The sequence below is a fragment of the Delphinus delphis genome, chromosome 13 (assembly GCF_949987515.2).
Source record: "Delphinus delphis chromosome 13, mDelDel1.2, whole genome shotgun sequence".
Lineage (NCBI taxonomy): Eukaryota > Metazoa > Chordata > Mammalia > Artiodactyla > Delphinidae > Delphinus > Delphinus delphis.
The window spans coordinates 7,164,445-7,183,964 of NC_082695.1; the positions used below are offsets into that span (position 1 = coordinate 7,164,445).

The 19,520-nt window shown below is 35.9% G+C and overlaps 1 protein-coding gene across 1 annotated transcript in view; it reads right to left on the minus strand.

Moving 5' to 3' along the window:
- Positions 1-19,520, minus strand: part of KNTC1 (kinetochore associated 1) — a 68,804-nt gene that overhangs the window by 39,176 nt on the left and 10,108 nt on the right. Inside the window, exons 5-26 of the mRNA XM_060029349.1 lie at positions 19,408-19,486; positions 18,742-18,819; positions 17,597-17,631; positions 17,242-17,352; positions 16,335-16,428; positions 15,929-15,981; positions 15,600-15,715; positions 15,195-15,249; positions 14,566-14,664; positions 12,774-12,817; positions 12,605-12,670; positions 12,131-12,206; positions 8,140-8,265; positions 7,960-8,049; positions 7,494-7,547; positions 6,029-6,090; positions 3,908-4,019; positions 2,681-2,828; positions 2,444-2,496; positions 2,249-2,350; positions 503-619; positions 267-410 (exon numbers count right to left, since the gene is read on the minus strand). Of these exons, the coding sequence (XP_059885332.1) occupies positions 267-410; positions 503-619; positions 2,249-2,350; positions 2,444-2,496; positions 2,681-2,828; positions 3,908-4,019; positions 6,029-6,090; positions 7,494-7,547; positions 7,960-8,049; positions 8,140-8,265; positions 12,131-12,206; positions 12,605-12,670; positions 12,774-12,817; positions 14,566-14,664; positions 15,195-15,249; positions 15,600-15,715; positions 15,929-15,981; positions 16,335-16,428; positions 17,242-17,352; positions 17,597-17,631; positions 18,742-18,819; positions 19,408-19,486 (1,914 nt within the window). The remainder of the gene's footprint in view (positions 1-266; positions 411-502; positions 620-2,248; positions 2,351-2,443; positions 2,497-2,680; positions 2,829-3,907; positions 4,020-6,028; positions 6,091-7,493; positions 7,548-7,959; positions 8,050-8,139; positions 8,266-12,130; positions 12,207-12,604; positions 12,671-12,773; positions 12,818-14,565; positions 14,665-15,194; positions 15,250-15,599; positions 15,716-15,928; positions 15,982-16,334; positions 16,429-17,241; positions 17,353-17,596; positions 17,632-18,741; positions 18,820-19,407; positions 19,487-19,520) is intronic.

Sequence of the window (19,520 nt, forward strand, 5' to 3'; positions counted from 1 at the left end):
CTTCAGTTTTATTTACATGGTACAGAAAACTTTGTTCACGCTCCTATTATTTCACAACAACCATTTGGAGAAAGTCCTAACATTATCTCACTGTGCTCAAGGCGACCAGTCAGTTAGTAGCAGAGTTAACCCACATTCTTAACCAATACAATATGCTGCGTCAATCCTGATGGTAAAGCATGACATTCCGTAAAGAGTTAAACATTTAATACAATGATGCACTGCACAGATCCAGAAAAAAAGATTAGAGCTAAAGAAGAAGTTACCTCTATGTACAGAAGGAGAAGTTCCTCCTCCTGTAAGTCATGTTCCCTCACGTAAACTCTTATAAACTTCTCGAAGACGGAAGGGATAAGCTCGGGGGCCAGTACTTTATCAAACATTCGGAATACAATGGTGGTTGTATCCTCCTGGATGTTGAAATAAAGACGGCATAAATGCAAACTCTAGCTGTGCTGGCTATGATAAAATAGTAATAATTCTGATAAATCTAGACGTCTACCTTCTCAAAATCAGAGAGGGCCAATTTGCAGTTGTATTTCCTATGCAGTGTGATTAACTCTCGTAGGTTATTTACCAAAGTCCTTAACTGACAAACTTCCTCCGTGTTTTGATGATCCTTATAAAACAAAAGTGTTGAAGTTGTTAAGGATATGAAATAAAAGTGTGAGAGGGAAATACAAATAAGAGGAAACTGCAACTTATGCCTTTAAGTTTTGTAGACGTTTAAGCAAAATTAACTAGTACAAATTAATATTAGTGTAATATTTTTTCAGAACCCCAATATACTTAGGTACACAAACATCATTTAGATAATCCTCAGTGTTCCATCCATATAGATCATGACCAGATACAAAGTGATGACATTTCCTAAAGTTATACAAGGAACAGAATTTTCAATTGATAAAAGGCAATTAGGGAAAAGACAAAGTAGTGTTTTATAGCAAGAGGAAAAGCTCTTCTGTGGAAAAACATATAAAATGATCAATATACATTGTACATTATAACATGTATTGATTATATAACATCAATATACTGCTTGAAACTTACAGAAAAAATTCCCATCTTATTCTTTTTTTTTTTTTTTTTTTTTTTGCGGTACGCGGGCCTCTCACTGTTGTGGCCTCTCCCGTTGCGGAGCACAGGCTCTGGACGCGCAGGCTCAGCGGCCATGGCGCACGGGCCTAGCCGCTCCGCGGCATGTGGGATCTTCCCAGACCGGGGCATGAACCCGTGTCCCCTGCATCAGCAGGCAGACTCTCAACCACTGCGCCACCAGGGAAGCCCCCCATCTTATTCTTAACAGCACATAATCAGTAAGTATAATTAATAACAAGAATCTGCTATATCAGAAAGTAGGAGGAAATTTATTATTTATTTTTGGGCTCCAGAAACTTAAGGAATAAATGTAATTTCATAATGTATGTATGATGTTACAAAAGGTCATACCTTCCAGTCCTTAAGTACTTTAAACTTCAGAGTTGAGGTTATACTGAGATGTCTCAACATGTTAGTTTATAAACTAAATTATGGTACCCCAACAAACTTTTTCAAAATATAAGAATGCATTTTTTTTCAATATAATGAATGCTTTCTGTTTTTAGAAATATGAAGGGAAAAATAAATGAACTTAAGAAATTTAGAAGCCAAATAATAAATTCAGTTCATTAACCTCAAATTAACATCATATGTAACATCAATATTCCTGATCTCAGTTCTCTTTCTAGCATTGCTATTTTATTCAGTCAGTCAGAAAGTCCCAGATTTTTTTCAATTTGATCTTTTAAAAAATTCTTTGGTACTTAAGCCATTATGACTATTGGAATGCCAAAGAAATGCAATCAAAACTAGAAGTAGTTTACTACTTTAAATAAAAGAAGTAAACCTGATTGATACAGCCTTTGAAAACTAATCTTAATATGTTATTAAGTTTTGCCCTTTTAAAGGACTGTGAAATGTTACTAATGCATAAAATCCCAATTAGACTACTTAGGAGTATGTTTATATATTGTTTCCCTTTTGGTTGGCTCAATAGAGAAAAACAGTGCATTAAGACAGGTTCAAGTTGTAACAGAAACGTAAGGAAGAAAAAAACCTAATTTTCCTTTTTGTGGATTTTAAAAGTACACAACAGAAGAACATACAAAAAGAATATTTAAGAAGTGAATATGTGTCTAAATACACATAGACAAACCCTTCAATATAAATTAAATGTTTTATTACTAAAAATTTGTTTTTCATATCATACCAAGGAACTCCAATGCCAAGAGGACGCCAATCCTAACTCATCTGGTTTTTCTGCTGTAAAAAATACCTCTGCCAGTTGAAGCCCATTTTCTGGCCAGTTTGCCTTTAAAAAAATATTAGAGACCATTAAAAATAATGTTTTATGCCATGGGGAGTACTGGAAATGCCTTTTCAGTGCTAACTATACTGGTATTACCTTATCAGTTAGTTCAAGGTTCCTGGCTGCTTGTTCCAACCATTTTGCAAGAACTTTCTGAAATAGATATACCATAAAAAGTATTGATATGAATAAATAATCACTGAAATAATTTAAAACCTCCATCGTAGTCTTTCAAGAGACACTAAAATGAACTAACTGGTGTTAGCACGACTTAATCTTCAACGATATAATGTAAAAAATAGAATCATCAAGAGTGAAAACACTGAAGGCAACTTACCTGTCCTTCAGGTACAGTCCTTCTCACAAATGGGATCACATCATTTTTAAGCCATGGACAAAGCTTTTGCAAAGAGACTGGTGTAGAAACTGAGTTGAGCAAGTTCTCAAGCATTTTCACATCAAATCTGCTTTCAAAGTTTGCCTAAATCGTACAGAGTGAGAAACTAAGATTTATCCAACAAATTTAAACCGATAGCCTCCCAAGAGGTAAAGACCTATTAGAAAGTCATTTCAAGAAATATTTTACTGTGTTTCCCTGGTGGTGCAGTGGTTAAGAATCCGCCTGCCAATGCAGGAGACAGGGGTTCGAGCCCTGGTCCGGGAAGATCCCACGTGCCTTGGAGCAACTAAGCCCGTGTGCCACAACTACTGAGCCTGCACTCTAGAGCCCACGAACCACTGAGCCTACGCACCACATCTACTGAAGCCCGTGCGCTCCAGAGCCCGTGCTCTGCAACAAGAGAAGCCCGTGCACCGCGACGAAGAGTAGCCCCGGCTCGCCGCAACTAGAGAAAGCCTGTGTGCAGTGACGAAGACCCAACATAGCCAAAAATAATAAATAAATAAAAATAAAATAAATTTATTAAAAAAAATTTTTACTGATGTAACGACCCTTAAAGGTGATTTACTCTGTGCAAATGATTCAAGTTGGTAGCCACAAATTCCGTGAAACCTCATGGCAGTGAGTACTAGCTAATAAATTAGAGGCAGAAGAACAGGCAGAGATGGCATTCTAAGGAAAACTTAACTGGAGGTGACAGTACAAACCCTAACAAGCATGTGTCTTTAATAGCATCATACCCAGATACTGAGCTTTCGACCTAACATTCTATATCAACATTAAGGAGATCCGGAGCAGCAATTATAATGGCAATCCTTTTCCACAATCTGAGCTGCAACAGGACCACCCTCTCCACCATTCCTACCTAAGAAAGCCCATCAATAAACCACTTAATAAAATGTTACCTCTTGACCTAAGTTTAGGAGCTAACTAGACTCTGAATGATGAGATAACATAAGTTTGTATTTTATGTATAATATTTCCTCTAAGTTAATATCATCAGAGGATAGTTTTCTCTGGGACAGGTCATATTTTATCAAACCGTCTGAAAACACACCATTGCCCAGTCACTCCTGCCACCCTATTAGTTTCCAACACTGATTCAATCACCTCTCACAGGAGCTATAAAGCCATTAAGAAAAAAATGCAAAACAAATTACCCGATGTCTCAGCCAAAGGTACTGTGCACAAACAAGGTTTCCTTCTCTTAGCTGTAAAAAAATATCCTTAAGGTCATCTTCATTATTCAGAAATTCAATCCAAGAACTACCCCTGCAAAGGCAAAGAGAGGAAAGAAGTTAGTACTCAAAAAATATATATTAAGGTTATATGTTACAAGTAGATATCATTATGCATTTTAATTAGGTTTTTTTTCCCTCAGAGTTAAAAAAAGAATCAAAAGATTATACAGTGAAAAGTAAGTTTCCTTCTTATCCCAGACCTATAGAACTCCTGTATCTTCCCCAGAAATTATAGCTCTCCTTGTAGGTCCTTCCTGAGATAATCATTACATATACAAGCAACCATTTTTAACTTTAAAATGAATGAGAATTTTTTATGTATACTATTTGTACTTAAAAAAATTCATTTTATATTATCTTGGCAGCTTGTACCAATGAGCAAATATAGATATTATTCTTTTTAAGGACTACATATTATTCCATGGCATGGATTTACTATAATTTAACTAGACACCCACAGTTGAACATTAGGGTTACTTCCAGTCTTTTGCTATAACCAACAAAGCTATAGTGACTACCCAGTCCTAGTTAAAGCTCAGAAATAGATGATGAATACTTCCTTAAAATGATAAAAAGACAAAACCCTATAAGCCTGTATCATGCTTAAATGATAAAATAAGCATTTTCACTAATATCAGGAACAAGAGAAAGATGTCTATTTACCACCATTATTTAATAATGTTCTACATGGGACTTCCCTGGCGGTCCAGTGGTTAAGACTTCACCTTCCAATGCATGGGGTGTGGGTTCGATCCCTGGTCTGGGAGCTAAGATCCCACATGCCTCATGGGCAAAAAACCAAAACATAAAACAGAAGCAATATTGTAACAAATTCAATAAAGACTTAAAAAAAAAAGGTCTACATCAAAAAAAAAACAAAACAAAAACGTTCTACAAGTACCAGTCAATGAAATTAGGCAAGGAAAAAAAAATGAGGAAAAAAATGAAGCAAAATTATAATTATTTGCATATATAATTATATACTTGGAAAAAACAAGACCAATTGAAATATTACTACAAGTGAAAAAGGAATTCAATAAGGTAGCTGGTTTAAAAGTAATTTTAAAAAATCAATAGCTTCTATATCCTTTTGAAAATACAATGGAGAAAAGTCCCATTTATAAAAGTAGCAAGAAAGACAAAATTAACAAAAAAATGTAAAAAATCTATATGAAGACAACTGAGTAGATACCACTCAGGAATATAAAAAAAAGGATAGAATGAGTAGGAAGACACATACTGCCCTTAAATAGTGATATGAAGACTTGATATTGTAAAGAGACTGATTCTCCCCAAACTGATTTTAGGTTCAGCACATTCCCAATAAAAATAAATAATAAAAAATCCAATATAAATAAGATTTTTTAAAAACTGGATAAGCTGATTCTGACTCCAAGTGTCATACAGAAAAGAGTAGCTGCCCAAATTCTGAAAAATAAGAAAAGTATAGTAGAACTAGTCTACCAGTTAATAGGACACTTTAAAGCTACATTAATTAAAACTATTTGATACTGGTGAATGAATAGAGAGATGAGATCAAGCGAATACAATTATATTGCAGAAACTTAAATACACGTGAGAATTTTAACATGTGATTAAGGTAACATTTCAATGAGCAGTGAAAAGATAGAATGTTTAATGATAGTATCAGGATAACTGAATAGCTATAAGGAGAAAAAATAAAGCTTCCTTCATTGTTAGTTTATCATGATAAATAAATTTGTCTTAGCTTTAAGGTAACTAGATCTCATATTTGTCAATAACAATATTCTTGGTGCACATGTTAGTATATCTAATAGGATTAATTTCCAGAAGTGGATTGTTAGGGCAAAACGTATGTTTATTTAAATCTGCCTTCCAAATGTATCAGTTCCAATGGATGATGTAGGAAGTGCCTAAAGCTTAGCAGGAAAGATAACATTGTCCATCACTGAACCCCCCAGAAACACAAATTCACTCAAAGCAATGCTATATCTTTTATAACATTCCAAACTTAAATCTAATTCATAATCCAGAATTCAAAATGGGGAATGCACATACCTGAATTTTTCTGGTCCAAATGCTCCATAAAAAGTAGTCAACTTTGCATGAGCCCTTAGTACCTAAAAAGAAATAACTTGACAGTCTGAATGTTGTGTGCAATAACATTAAAATAAAAAACACCAAAAATTAGGCTTTCTGTTTCAGAAGTCTTGTACATATTCTCATTTTATCCCATATGACAAGTCAATTCCCATAAATATGACTGCCTTTACTTAGCACAAAACAAAAAGCTTGAAATAACGGAAATATTTCCAATCACACTCAATGCAATAAACCTGCAAAGAAGAGGAAGGTATTTGTACATTAATTGTAGGTGCCTTTCGAAATCAATTAGTTTTCCCACTGATTTATAAATATGCCCTTATGGTAAAACCTAGCTGGATTATACTAAACATTTACTTTGAGATAAGAGTTAAAAAACATACAGATGGTCCCTGACATGCAACGGTTCAACTTAAGATTTTTCGACTTTATGATGGTGGAAAGGCAAAACACATTCAGTAGAAACCATACTTAGAATTTTGATCTTTTCCTGGGTTAGCAATAATATATAGGATGATTCTCCCTCGTGATGCTGGCGGCAGCAAGGAGCCGCAGCTCCCAGTCAGCTACATAATCACAAACAACCGATATACTTACAACCATTTTGTTTTTTCACTTTCAGTACAGTATTCAATACATTACATGAGCTATTTGACAGTTTATTATAAAACAGGCTTTGAGTCAGATGACTTTGCCCAACTCTAGGCTAATATAAGTGCTCTGAGCACATTTTAAGTAGGTGAGGCCAAGCTATCATGTTCAGTAGGTTAGGTGTATTAAGTGCATTTTTCTTTTTAAAACATTTTTTATTGATGTATAGTTGATGTACAATATAGTGATTCAGCAATTTTTAGAGGTTATACTCCAATTATGGCTATATAAGATATTGGCTATATTCCCTGTGTTGTACAGTATATCCTTGTAGCTTATTTTTTTTATTTTATTTTTTAAATTTATTTTTTATACAGCAGGTTCTTATTAGTTATCTAGTTTATACATATTAGTGTATACATGTCAATCCCAGTCTCCCAATTCATCCCACCACCACCACCCCACCTTGAGTGAATTTTTGACTTGCGGTATTTTCAACTTAACAATGGGTTGGTCAGGATGTAACCCCATCATAAGCTGAGGAAGATCTGTATGTACACGTGCACACACATATATTTTTGGCACCATCATAGCTATCATAAGTTTACAATTATTTGAAATAGCAGGCACTACGCAAAATGATTTATAGGAAATATTTCATTTGACCTCAAAATAACCCATAAGTCCTACTATTATTCCCATTTTGCAATAAGGAAAAAATGTATTAAAATAACTTGCTCTTGAAAAAATACAGACCTATCTTGAATTCAAAAGTATATTGTAACAGTATATTCACTCCCAAATTGACCTATAAATCCAATGTAATTACCTCTTTTAAGCCATCAGAATAGATAGGAACAGCTTTATCTTCTTTCTTCAAAAGCTAAGATGAATAAGAAACACGGTTAGAATATCAGCTATACTAGGTTTTTCATGAAAGAAGATGGATTTCCTGTGAATTAAAGGAAAAAATCATCTTTAAAAATTAAATTGCACTCAACTCTGAGATGAACAATGAACAATAAAGAAGTTACATATCTTAAAAATAATGCATTTTATGAAAACAGCTCACATTTTGCCCATCTGTTACACCTTGATTTTAAGGAATATAACTAGCAATGGTATTCATTTACAGGTGAGTGAGGGGAACAACCTATAGCAAAAATGGCATCATTTGGAAGAGCAAAAAAAAAAAGCACTTTAAAAAAGGCCTATGGGAAAAATCATTCAGTTTTTTGCAAAATACTTCTTTTGCATAAGACAAACTAACATGCACAAAGGTCAGAAAGACTTACCCTGGTTTTGGCATAATTTAGCATTTCCTGGGTTGTTTCATAGGTTATCCATTGAGCCTCCAAGCAGTAATTCACCACAAATTCATCGTCCTGTTTCATAAATGCCAGACATGGTAAGGCAACGTAATACTGATCAATCCATCGATCTGAATATTCTAGTATACAATAGGGAAAACATACCTGGATTTTATGCAGATTTTCCTTAGCTTCATCTACAAGTTTTTGCCATTCAGTCTGCTCACTGGTGTTCAGAGAACTCAAAGCTAGTTTCTCCAATATATCATTTGATTTTACTTTGTAAACAAGCTGTAATATAAACATGCAACATCAAGAAACTTGAAGCAAAATAATGCCTGTGGATGAAATCTTACACTGTATGCTAAATAAAAGATGTGAATATTCATGTGGTTCAAGAATAAGCATTAAAGAAGGTAACATTTAGGTAACAGAAAGATAACCCAGATTACAAAGTGTTATGGAAACCATTTCTACTGAGTCCTCACTAAATGTGACCAGTAGTGTACTAAGAGCTTTATGTGAATTATCTGTTAACTCTCATAAAAACCTAAGTAAGCATTTGCACCTCCTCAAAACCCTATGGGGTAAATACTAAGATCCCTATTTTACAATCAAGAAAACTGAAGCTCAAGAGAGGGTAAGTAATGTGTCTGAAATTTTGCTGTTCAGAAGTGAATGGAGGGCTTCCCTGGTGGCGCAGTGGTTAAGAATCCGCTTGCCAATGCAGGGGACATGGATTTGATCCCTGGCCGGGGAAGATCCCACATGCCGCAGAGCAACGAAGTCCATGCGCCACAACTACTGAGCCTGCGCTCTACAGCCCATGAGCCACAACTACTGAGCCCGCGTGCCACAACTACTGAAGCCCGTGCGCCTAGAGCCTGTGCTCCGCAACAAGAGAAGCCACCGCAATGAGAAGCCCACGCACCGCATCAAAGAGTAGCCCCCGCTCACCGCAACTAGAGAAAGCCCGTGCGCAGCAACGAAGACCCAATGCAGCCAAAAATAAAAATAAATAAATAATTTTTTTTTAAAAAACAGGAAATTAATACTGATATATTAAAAAAAGTGAATGGAGCTGGTTTTTAGAATACCACACAATTATGTTTCACGTCTACTTTTCTAAGTTTATCAAAGGTTCTTTTTTCTAAATTTTATTTAATTAATTAATTTATTCAAGGTTCTCACTACTTCTTTGCTAAGCGATTTGCTAAATTGATATAGTTTAACTCAGGTTAGTGAGGCATACCATTTTATTTTATTTTTATTTATTTATTTTTTAAACATCTTTATTGGAGTATAATTGCTCCACGATGGTGTGTTAGTTTCTGCTTTATAACAAAGTGAATCAGCCATACATATACATATATCCCCATATCCCCTCCCTCTTGCGTCTCCCTCCCACCCTCCCTTATCCCACCCCTCCAAGTGGTCACAAAGCACCGAGCTGATCTCCCTGAGGCACACAGATTCTTAACCACTGTGCCACCAGGGAATTCCCAGTCTATCAAAGGTTCTTTAGCAGCTGGAAACAGCTTGAGTTAGACAAAGTCAAAATTTCAGGTTCCTTTTTTATAAACAAAATACCAACTTTAACATGGGCTCTCTGGCTCCGAAAGCTAAAAGTGATACGAAAGAGCAGTTTCTCTAGTTCTGTGTCTCCACTCCCTGAAAACATCTTTCACTGGTTTTGATTTTATTGCTTCATTTGCTCTTTTTAAAAATTAGTTATTATGAAACTTTCAGATATTCAAAAAGGTAATAATATAACAAATACTCATGTACTTATCACCTAAATTTTAAAAAATTTTAATAATATAGTTTATATTAATATCTATAATAAATAATTTTATATTATATAAATTTATAATAAATATATTTATATTTAATAACATAATAATTTACATATTTAATGTAAATATAATTTATAATATTTATATTATAGTTTAATATTACTTTCTCTTCTTCCAAATAAATCATCCTCCTTCCCTGAACCAGAAGTATCCATTATTCTGATTTTGGTGCTTGTTATCCCATTAATTCATATACTGCTTTACTCATATACATTTCTAAATATACAAAATTGTTTTGCATGTTTTAAAATGCTACTTTCTTTAACTTTTTATTTTATATTGGAGTACAGTTGATTAACAATGTTGTGTTACCTTCAGGTGTATAGCAAAGTGATTCAGTTATGCATATACAGGTACCTATTCTCTTTCAAATTCTTTTCCCATTTAGATTGTTACATAATATAAAATGCTACCTTTTTAAAACAACAAACACATGGGTACCCACCACCCACTTAGCAAATGTTAGTTCTTCACTACCATCAGGCTTCATCCTTCATTACTTCCCAGGACGTTTCAAGGGATATCAATGAATTCCTAATCACCAAATCCAACAGACAACTTTCAGTTTTTATACCTGATTTTATTGGTAGTATTTGCAACTGCTGATCACTCCCCACTAAACTGTTTGTTTGTTTTTTGGTCACACCTCACGCCTTGTGGGATCTTAGTTCCCCAACCAGGGATTGAACCCGTGCCCTCAGCAGTGAAAGCAAGGAGTCCTAACCACTGGACTGCCAGGGAAGTCTCCTTTGGCTTCTTTAATCATACATTTGTGTGGTTTTCTTCCCAAATATGTTTATAGCCCTTCTTTCTCTATCCCCCGTGTGCTGGTGCCCCTGTAGCTCATCCTCAGATCTCTTCTTACTCCACACATTCTCCTTGAGTGGTCTGAGCCATTCCTCCGGTGTTACCTATGTCTAGATTCAGCTCAGATCACTCTCCAACTTCCTATCAGACAGCCTCATTTTATAAGATCCCTTACATGCAATTTTTATAAAGCAGAATCCTTCATATTTTACCCCTAACCTGTTCTTCCACACATATTCCTCATTTTAAGTAATGCCATCACATTCCAACTACAGTAAGTCCCCTACATACGAATCTTCAAGTTGCGAACTTTCCAACACGTGAACGTGCGTTCACATGTCCAATCACGTAAGTTAGTTCACGTGTCTGGTGTACATTGTCACATGCGTGCATCCTCTACAAGTGGTTGTGCTTTTGTGTACTTTACTGTACAGTACTGTATAGAGTACAGTAGTGCAGTACCTTTATTTCAAGCCCAGGATGTCCAGAAGCAAGCGTAAAGGCAGCAGTGATGCACCTGGTACTGCTAAGAAGCACCAGCTCTTGTACTGTACTGCTGTATTTTTCAAGGTACGGTACTGTAAGATTAAAAATGTTTTATTTCTTGTGCATGTTTGTTTTTTATGTATTATTTGTGTGAAAAGTATTATAAACCTATTACAGTAGAGTACTATGTAGCTGACTGTGTTAGCTGGGTACTTAGGCTAACTTTGTTGGACTTCTGAACAAACTGGATTTATGAATGTGCTCTTGGAATGGAACTCGTTTATATGTAAGGGACTTACTTGCAGTACGCTGAGCCAGAGTCCTGCTAGTCTGCTCCTGACATTTGTACCCCCCACTATGTTTGATCGCTGAGCCCCAGTGCTTCTACCTCCTATACACCTCTCTCATCAGACCTTCCCTCCTGTGTGTCTCCACCTCACTGCATTGGGTCAGTTTTTCAACTGGTCTTTGTATCTCTAGATTTACCCTTTTCCAAACAATTTCCCGTGTTTACAAAATGACAACCTAATCAAGACATTCTCCAGCTTAAAAATCTCAGTAGCTCCCCATCACCTGCAGAATAAGATCTAAATTCTTTGCAGTACATACAAAGCCCTCCAGGCTCTGACCCTCTCATTTCCCACCATCTCCTTTCCCTTCTATGTACATATAACCTACAACCTAGTCCTATCTAATTACTAGGAGTTCCTGGAAGCACCATAAGCCTCCCTCACTTTCTTCATGTGTCTTAACACTTAGAATTCCCTTCCTCTCCCAGGACTATCTGGAACATTTTCAAGATCTGACATAAAATCATCTCCTCCATGAAGTCTTCCCACCCTACTTTAAGGGTCAATATCTCCTTTGAATCCCTACTTTACTTTGGTCGTATCTTAATTATAGGCCTGATCACACTAAATTCCCATTATGTCTTACATATTTGTTTCCACAGCCTCTAGCACATGAAGAAATGCTTTCAATGAATGAATGAATACATGAATAATTACCTCAACATCTAGTCCAAACTGAATGGCAAAGCTCTCGGCTTCAGCAAATCTGTGTTTGTGAAGTAACCGACTCAATCTGATAAATTGAAAGAAATTTCAGTAAAATTTTTATTAATCAGGGAATTCAAGCTTTTCATCAAGGAGTAAGGCTTAGAAGAACACAAGAGGGCTTCCCTGGTGGCGCAGTGGTCAAGAATCTGCCTGCCAATGCAGGGGACACAGGTTCGAGCCCTGGTCCAGGAAGATCCCACATGCCACGGAGCAACTAAGCCCGTGCGCCACAACTACTGAGTCTGCGCTCTACAGCCCGTGCTCCACAAGAGAAGCCACCGCAGTGAGAAGCCCGCGCACCTCAATGAAGAGTAGCCCCCTCTCTCCGCAACTAGAAAAAGCCCGCACAGCAACGAAAACCCAGTGCAGCCAAAAATAGATAAATAAATTATAAAAAAAACAAAACAAAACACAAGTAGTTACCTGTTTTCTGGCAAAGCTTCTGTAAGACATCTGAGTACTAAAACAGAAACTGAGTCTTCAGATAGTCTGAGAAAAGTTTTAATATTGACATTTGTCATTTAACATCAGTAAGTAAATTTTAACTTTGCTATTATTTAACAACTTATCTGATAAACAAAACAGGACTTACTTTGGATCATTTTTGCAAATTCCTTCCAGAAGGTATATGGTATCCTACAATAGCAAAAAACATGTTTAAAATTGAAATACAGAATTAATTCACCTTATAGTTACTAGAGTAACAACTAGTTTAGGCAGAAATTATCCATCAATGGATTCTAAAATTACTGGGAAAAACTGGTGAGGAAAAGGATATTCCCATAGTCTCAAAATAACACCACGGAAATTACTTACTAATTATACAGGGGAAAATGTACCTTTACAATGGAGAAATATGGCAGAACTGCTTTAACCAAGTGATCAAATTTAACAGCACCAATAACAGGACAAGTGGACATAAGTCCTTTAATGTGATGCAGTTAGGACACAGTATCACTTATGCAGGATGCTTGCCAAAAATCTTAGCACGAATCTAATCATGACGAGACACAGATCCAAATAGAGGGACATTCTACCACACAACCGGCTAGGACTCAAAAAATGTCAATGTCCGAAAAGACAAAAACAGACTAGGGAAGTTTTAGAGATTAAAGTAGACTACCATGTGACCACGACAACAAAATTCAATTCGTGATGTTTGATTGAATCCTGGGGTCAGGAACAAAAAAAATTTCTCAAGTAATAGGCACAATTGGTAAAATTTGAATTTGGATGGCATATTTCATAATAGTATTGCATTAATGTTAAATTTTGTGGGCCTCATTCTTAGGAGATACCTGCTGAAATTAGGAGTGAGAGGTCATGATGTCTGCAAGTAATTTCCAAATGGTTTGGAAAAATACAATGTGTGTATATAAAAAGAGATAAAACAGGGGCTTCCCTGGTGGTGCAGTGGTTGAGAATCCACCTACGAATGCAGGGGACACGGGTTTAAGCCCTGGTCCGGGAAGATCCCACATGCTGCAGAGCAACTAAGCCTGTGTGCCACAACTACTGAGCCTGTGCTCTAGAGCCCGTGCGCCACAAGTACTGAAGCCCACGCGCCTAGAGCCCGAGCTCTAAACAAGAGAAGCCACCGCAAGGAGAAGTCCATGCATCGCAGCAAGGAGTAGCCCCCGCTCACCACAAATGGAGAAAGCCCGCGCGCAGCAACGAAGACCCAATGCAGCCGAAAATAAATTAAAAAAAAAAAAAAATCCGCCTGCCAATGCAGGGGACAGGGGTTCGATACCTAGTCTGGAAAGATCCTACATGCCGCGAAGCAACTTAGCCCGTGCGCCACAACTATTGAGCCTGTGCTCTAGAGCCCACGAGCCACAACTACTGAAGCCTGTGTGCCCTAGAGCCCACACTGCAACTACTGAAGCCTGTGCGCTCTAGGGCCTGTGTGCTGCAACTACTGAGCCTGAGTGCTGCAACTACCGAAGCCCATGTGTCTAGAGCCCGTGCTCTGCGACAAGAGAAGCCACCGCAACGAGAATCCCATGCACTGCAACGAAGAGTAGCCCCCGCTCGCAGCAACTAGTGAAAGCCTGTGCGCAGCAACGAAGACCCAAAGCTGCCAAAAAAACCCCAAAAAAGCAAGGAATAACCTCCCCCAAATTAACAATCATCTGTATTTCCTGTGGAGACAAGAAAATTGAATGTGCAGTTGACTGATGTTTTATTTGATTAATTTCCTTCTTTTTAAATGAAGACTGACCTCCTGTAAATATATTCGAGGACCTCTGATAACAATAAATATGGTTTACCTGAGATCTATCCAGGTATTCCACTAGGCTCCACTCATGCTTAGCTTAGTTATTCTTTTTTTTTTTCCAATTATAAAAAAATATATTAGTTCAAAATACACATCAACTTACTGAGCTAATTCCTGTTTGGACCAGAGAAGAAACACCAGATACTTCCAAAGAATATAGTATTTCCATCATAGGTAATGAATAGACCATGAGGTTTCTCATCTAAGAAAAGTAGGACAGCAATTAATGTCTTAGGTCAATATAAACCTATGAGCACAAGACAGCACTTCACAATCCAGGGCATAGATTAAAACACTTGATACGAAGTTAAGTGCAAAAAATAAGTAAATCTGTTACTGTATTATTTAAATGTTACATAGAAAATTATGTTCTATCCTACCTTTTAAATCTGTTAAATGAAAATCCACGTACCTGGAGTCCATTCTACAATTTGTTTTTAAGGCAAATGTAATTCCTCAGTGCCAGAACTACATTAAGTATCACTATAATAAACATTTTCTTATAGACATTTTAATTCCTGAAATGCTCCAATTAAAATGTGGAGCAGAGATTTACACCTTTTTTTTTTTTTAATGAGAAAAAAGAGCTCTGCAGGGTTATTTCTGATCTGTCAAGTACCTGTGTGAACTAAGAGCTAATATGCTGTGAGTACTACTTAACAACTAGTACTCCTATGTTAATGCTATTTCTAACACATAATATGGACGAATGTGATATAAATTTTCCAATACCTTCTTATTAGTAGTAGTTGTCAGAGCTACTAACTTGAGATTTGTAATCCCTTGCCTGAAAGAGAAAAGAAGGTTTAAGTGAATCAAAGAAGCCAACTGCTAGACATAAGCTAAGTCAAAGTGATATCCTTGTATAAAAGTTAAAATTAATTCACACAGAAGATACTGAACTTGACTTCTGAATGTTTATGGCCCAGACTCACACTCTTTCTAACACATTCACATGGAGGTTTTTGTGTTGCCTATTTGTTCTCAATGAATTTGGCTAACAATGAAATGGTCTTTACCCTGTCAGTCTGTTCACAGCGTTATCTAGAATGTAACACATAAGAAATGATCTGAACAGAACCAGGCAAGAAACCTGGTTCTAACAGAAGGGAAATCAATATGAGTGTCATAATGTACCACGTGACTGATGAAGGTGAATCTGCTTCTGTGGTGAGAAGAAAGTCTTCTATGTGAAGGGAGGGCCAGTTCCATATGGGAGTTAGGGTGTAAATATCCCATAAGCTCAGCACGTTCTGCAAAAGAGACATTTCATTGATACGTCCTCTTAACGACTAAAAATTTACATTTTGGAATCTATCTTTTGATACGTAACTGAAATAAAGCACATTACACAAGGTAGTAATCTACCCTGGCTAAAGTCCTTGTCTTTGTTAAGTTCGACAAAATTTCTGTCGTTAAACATAACACCAAGTGAAAATACTTAAGGGGAAGTATCAGAAACATACATTGGTATCAAGAACAAAAAGTAGATTATCTATCAGCTGGAACTTCTTTGCACCTACAAAAGAGAAAACAAGGTGTGTAAGGACTATGTTTCTGGGTTACATATAGCCATATTTAAAATAGTAAACTAACATATTTATGGAAAGGCAGAACTACCCTTAAAAAAGAAGTTCCCATTCCCACTTATTCCTGTTTCTCTACTTTTTTGTAGGATCACTAAAACGTAAAACCTCCCAAAATGAAGAGTAACAATTGCAGCATGTTAAGAAGCCAAATACACGGACAATCATCAGACTAAGCTGGCTTGTTTCCAAGGTTTGGTAAAACGGCTCATATGCCAGACTTAGTGTACTGGCATGAAAACGACAACTCACAAGTACCAAAAGTAGTTTCATTAACTGATTTTACCTTCAATAATCTCTGCATCAATAACACTCTTAACGGTCATCCCTTTCCTAGAAGAATCTGGTTCCCATTTTGAGAATGCACAATTACCAGTTCCCTACAGAAGTGAAAATAGTATGTCAATTACAAACTTGGGTCTAGATCTGAATTCTCCTCCAAGTAGAAACATCTAAGTTGTACATGTGACTAATTTCAAAATATATTTATATATTCAAGCCCAGCTAGCTCTTATCATCTAGTTCCTCTCTTAGTTTGTTTTCAACAGAACAGAATGGAAAAAACAGCAAACTCCTGCTGTACACTGTTATCACATGAACATTTAATAAGGAGGAGGCATATTCAGGCAACTCACTCTAGAGACATCAGGTAAGCTTCAAGACCTCCTCCAGCATTACAAGATAAAGATAACCTTTGATGAAGTATTTTCATGAAAATAACTACTAATATTTGAAAATAATTCATAAGTATTCATTTCAAATTATTTGAAACCCTGATGAAATACTGAACTAGATACACAAAACGGGGAAAAGTGACTGCTTCTTAACATATTATATAAATTTGGCAAGTAAAAATGTTGTAAGTGCTGTAATAATATAATTCAATATAGAATTTCTGCCTACTCCTTGAATATAATATTAGATGTTTTGTTTGCTGCTGTTGTTTTTGCCTACACTCATAATTGAAAGACATGCTAAATGTCAGGTAGAGATTAGTGAAAATAAAGATGCAATATTTTTTCCAACACAGAGACTTAGTTATACTTGTTGAGTTAATTTTATGACCTTCATTTTATAATTTCCCTGTTTCTGTTATACAGTACAAATTAATATGTAACTTTACCAAAACTATGTTTTAATGAAGAAACATTTCAGAAAAAAAGCCCAAAATTTTATTAAAAAAAGAGAATTACCCCAATTATCACAGGGATTTCGCTTGCTAAATCACCAGCCACAAGATTGAGACAACCAAGGGTATGACAATTTTCAGTAGAAATAAAACTGGACTTGATTTGTCCTTGTAACTGCAAGATTTAAAAAATAAGAATGTTATATATATGCTCCATAGTCCAAATTCCTTGGAAAGACTGATAAAAAATCAGTTTAAATCAATAGCTATAAATGTATTTTTTAAAATAGGAATGTTATTAAAATGCTTTATCATGCTAATTCCCAAAATATCAACCATTAGACAATTATGCAGAAACACTTTCCTAAACTGACATTAAATCTAAGTTTCAAGAAGACAATGTGGTTTTGTCTTCTTACCTTTTTTGCCGTATGGAAGTCTACCTTTTCAATCGCTGCATGAAAAAGAGAAAGTAGGCTAAATTTACACTATAACCTATAAAATACGTATGAATCTTCCCTTTTGTGTCAAAGTTAAATTACATATAATCTAGTAAGAGGAACACTGGTCAGAAATTCATAAGGTGCTGGTGACTTTTCAGTTTTGCCCTTGACCAATGAAATAAACTGTGATGACATGTTGTACTCAGGGCACCAGCCAGGCTGCCTTACGGTCCCTACAGTGTCTGTCCACACCTTCCCTTAAAAGGTTCTTCCTACTAAGATGGTCTTCTCCCTGCTCCAACTCTCCTATTCAAGCTCTGAAGTCCTACCTGTGAAGTCTTCATCACTTTGCACTCCCTTTTGTAAGAGTTGTTTCACTTGTCTGGCTCCTTCATTAAACTACAGAGAACCTTGTATCTTTAAATCTCGTTGTATCCCCAGAACTCGGCACATTCTTAGCACAGAGTAGATCTTTAAAAAGTATTTGTTGGGGCTTCCCTGGTGGCACAGTGGTTGAGAGTCCGCCTGCCGATGCAGGGGACACGGGTTCGTGCCCCGGTCCAGGAAGATCCCACTTGCCGCGGAGCGGCTGGGCCTGTGAGCCATGGCCGCTGAGCCTGCGCATCTGGAGCCTGTGCTCCGCAACAGGAGAGGCCACAACAGCGAGAGGCCCACGTACCGCAAAAAAAAAAAAAAAATTTGTTGAATACGTGCCTGGAATCAATTCCTCAATCTCTGCCAGCTCAGAGGGATGTATGGTCCACACCACTCACTTAGCACACACTCTAGATTATTGCCTTGTATTGTTAACACTTACAAAATCATTTCAGTTTCCAGGTTCATTCATTCCATCAAAAAGTATTTATTACTATGCTAGCGTAACTCCTGTCTCCCCAACTAAGTTGTAAAGTCCTTGAAGACTATAAATAAATATGTCTTCAGATTCTGTTGTAGCCCTAACTGTGGAGAATAAGTATATTATGAATACTTAAAAGTATACCCAATATCATAGAATGTAGTTAAACTAAAATATTCTTAAAGAGTCTATTTTAAAATTTACCTGGAAAACTAATAAGAAATATTGCTGCAAATCAGTAATAAGAAAATAATACATTACTTACCTTGTTGAATTTTTACAAGCTGAAGGTTTGTAATACAAAAAAATCCATTGTTTGTAAGAAGCAGCATATAATAGGTACCTATTAAAATAAAATCAAGCCAGCTTCTTTAAAAGGCACATGATATAAAATTTAAACCAGGGTCCGGATCTAGCTTAAAAGTATGTCCATTTGCTCATTTAAAGTCTAATAATAAAATAACACAGTAACAATACAAAGCTTATTTACAAAGAATTGGTAAGTTATTTGCAAAAACAATGTTAACTTCTTTGAAACTTCTATAAACCAAATTTCATTTGCCAGAAAAAAAGAAACTCAGATATATCAAAATAAATTAAGGAACAGTTAACATTTGTTAAAAAGAAATATGATAAATACGCTGAAACCCATAAGAACATATTAAAAGAATATTAGGTCTCCCTGATAATCTATAGAACTCTCAAAACTGTAAAAAGTTTAGGATATTATACTTAAGAAGAGTACATTTAAGCCTCTGAAAAGAGCTAAAATCGAAAACTTGTTTTTTAAAATAATATTAATTGCATCCCTAGAAAGTTTAACATTGTGTAGGTAACACCAATTAATTTACATAATATATTAACTATAAATCTGATTTTTTGACTGGGTATTAATAAGAAGACATTAAAAAAAGAAATTAAAAGCACTTACCTTCATTTGAACTATCTTTCTCAATAACAAGATTCCGGTAAGTACACTGATTTTCATCATTAGCTTTCTGAACAAAAGCCTAATTGCAAATTAATTTCAAATGATAAGATTAA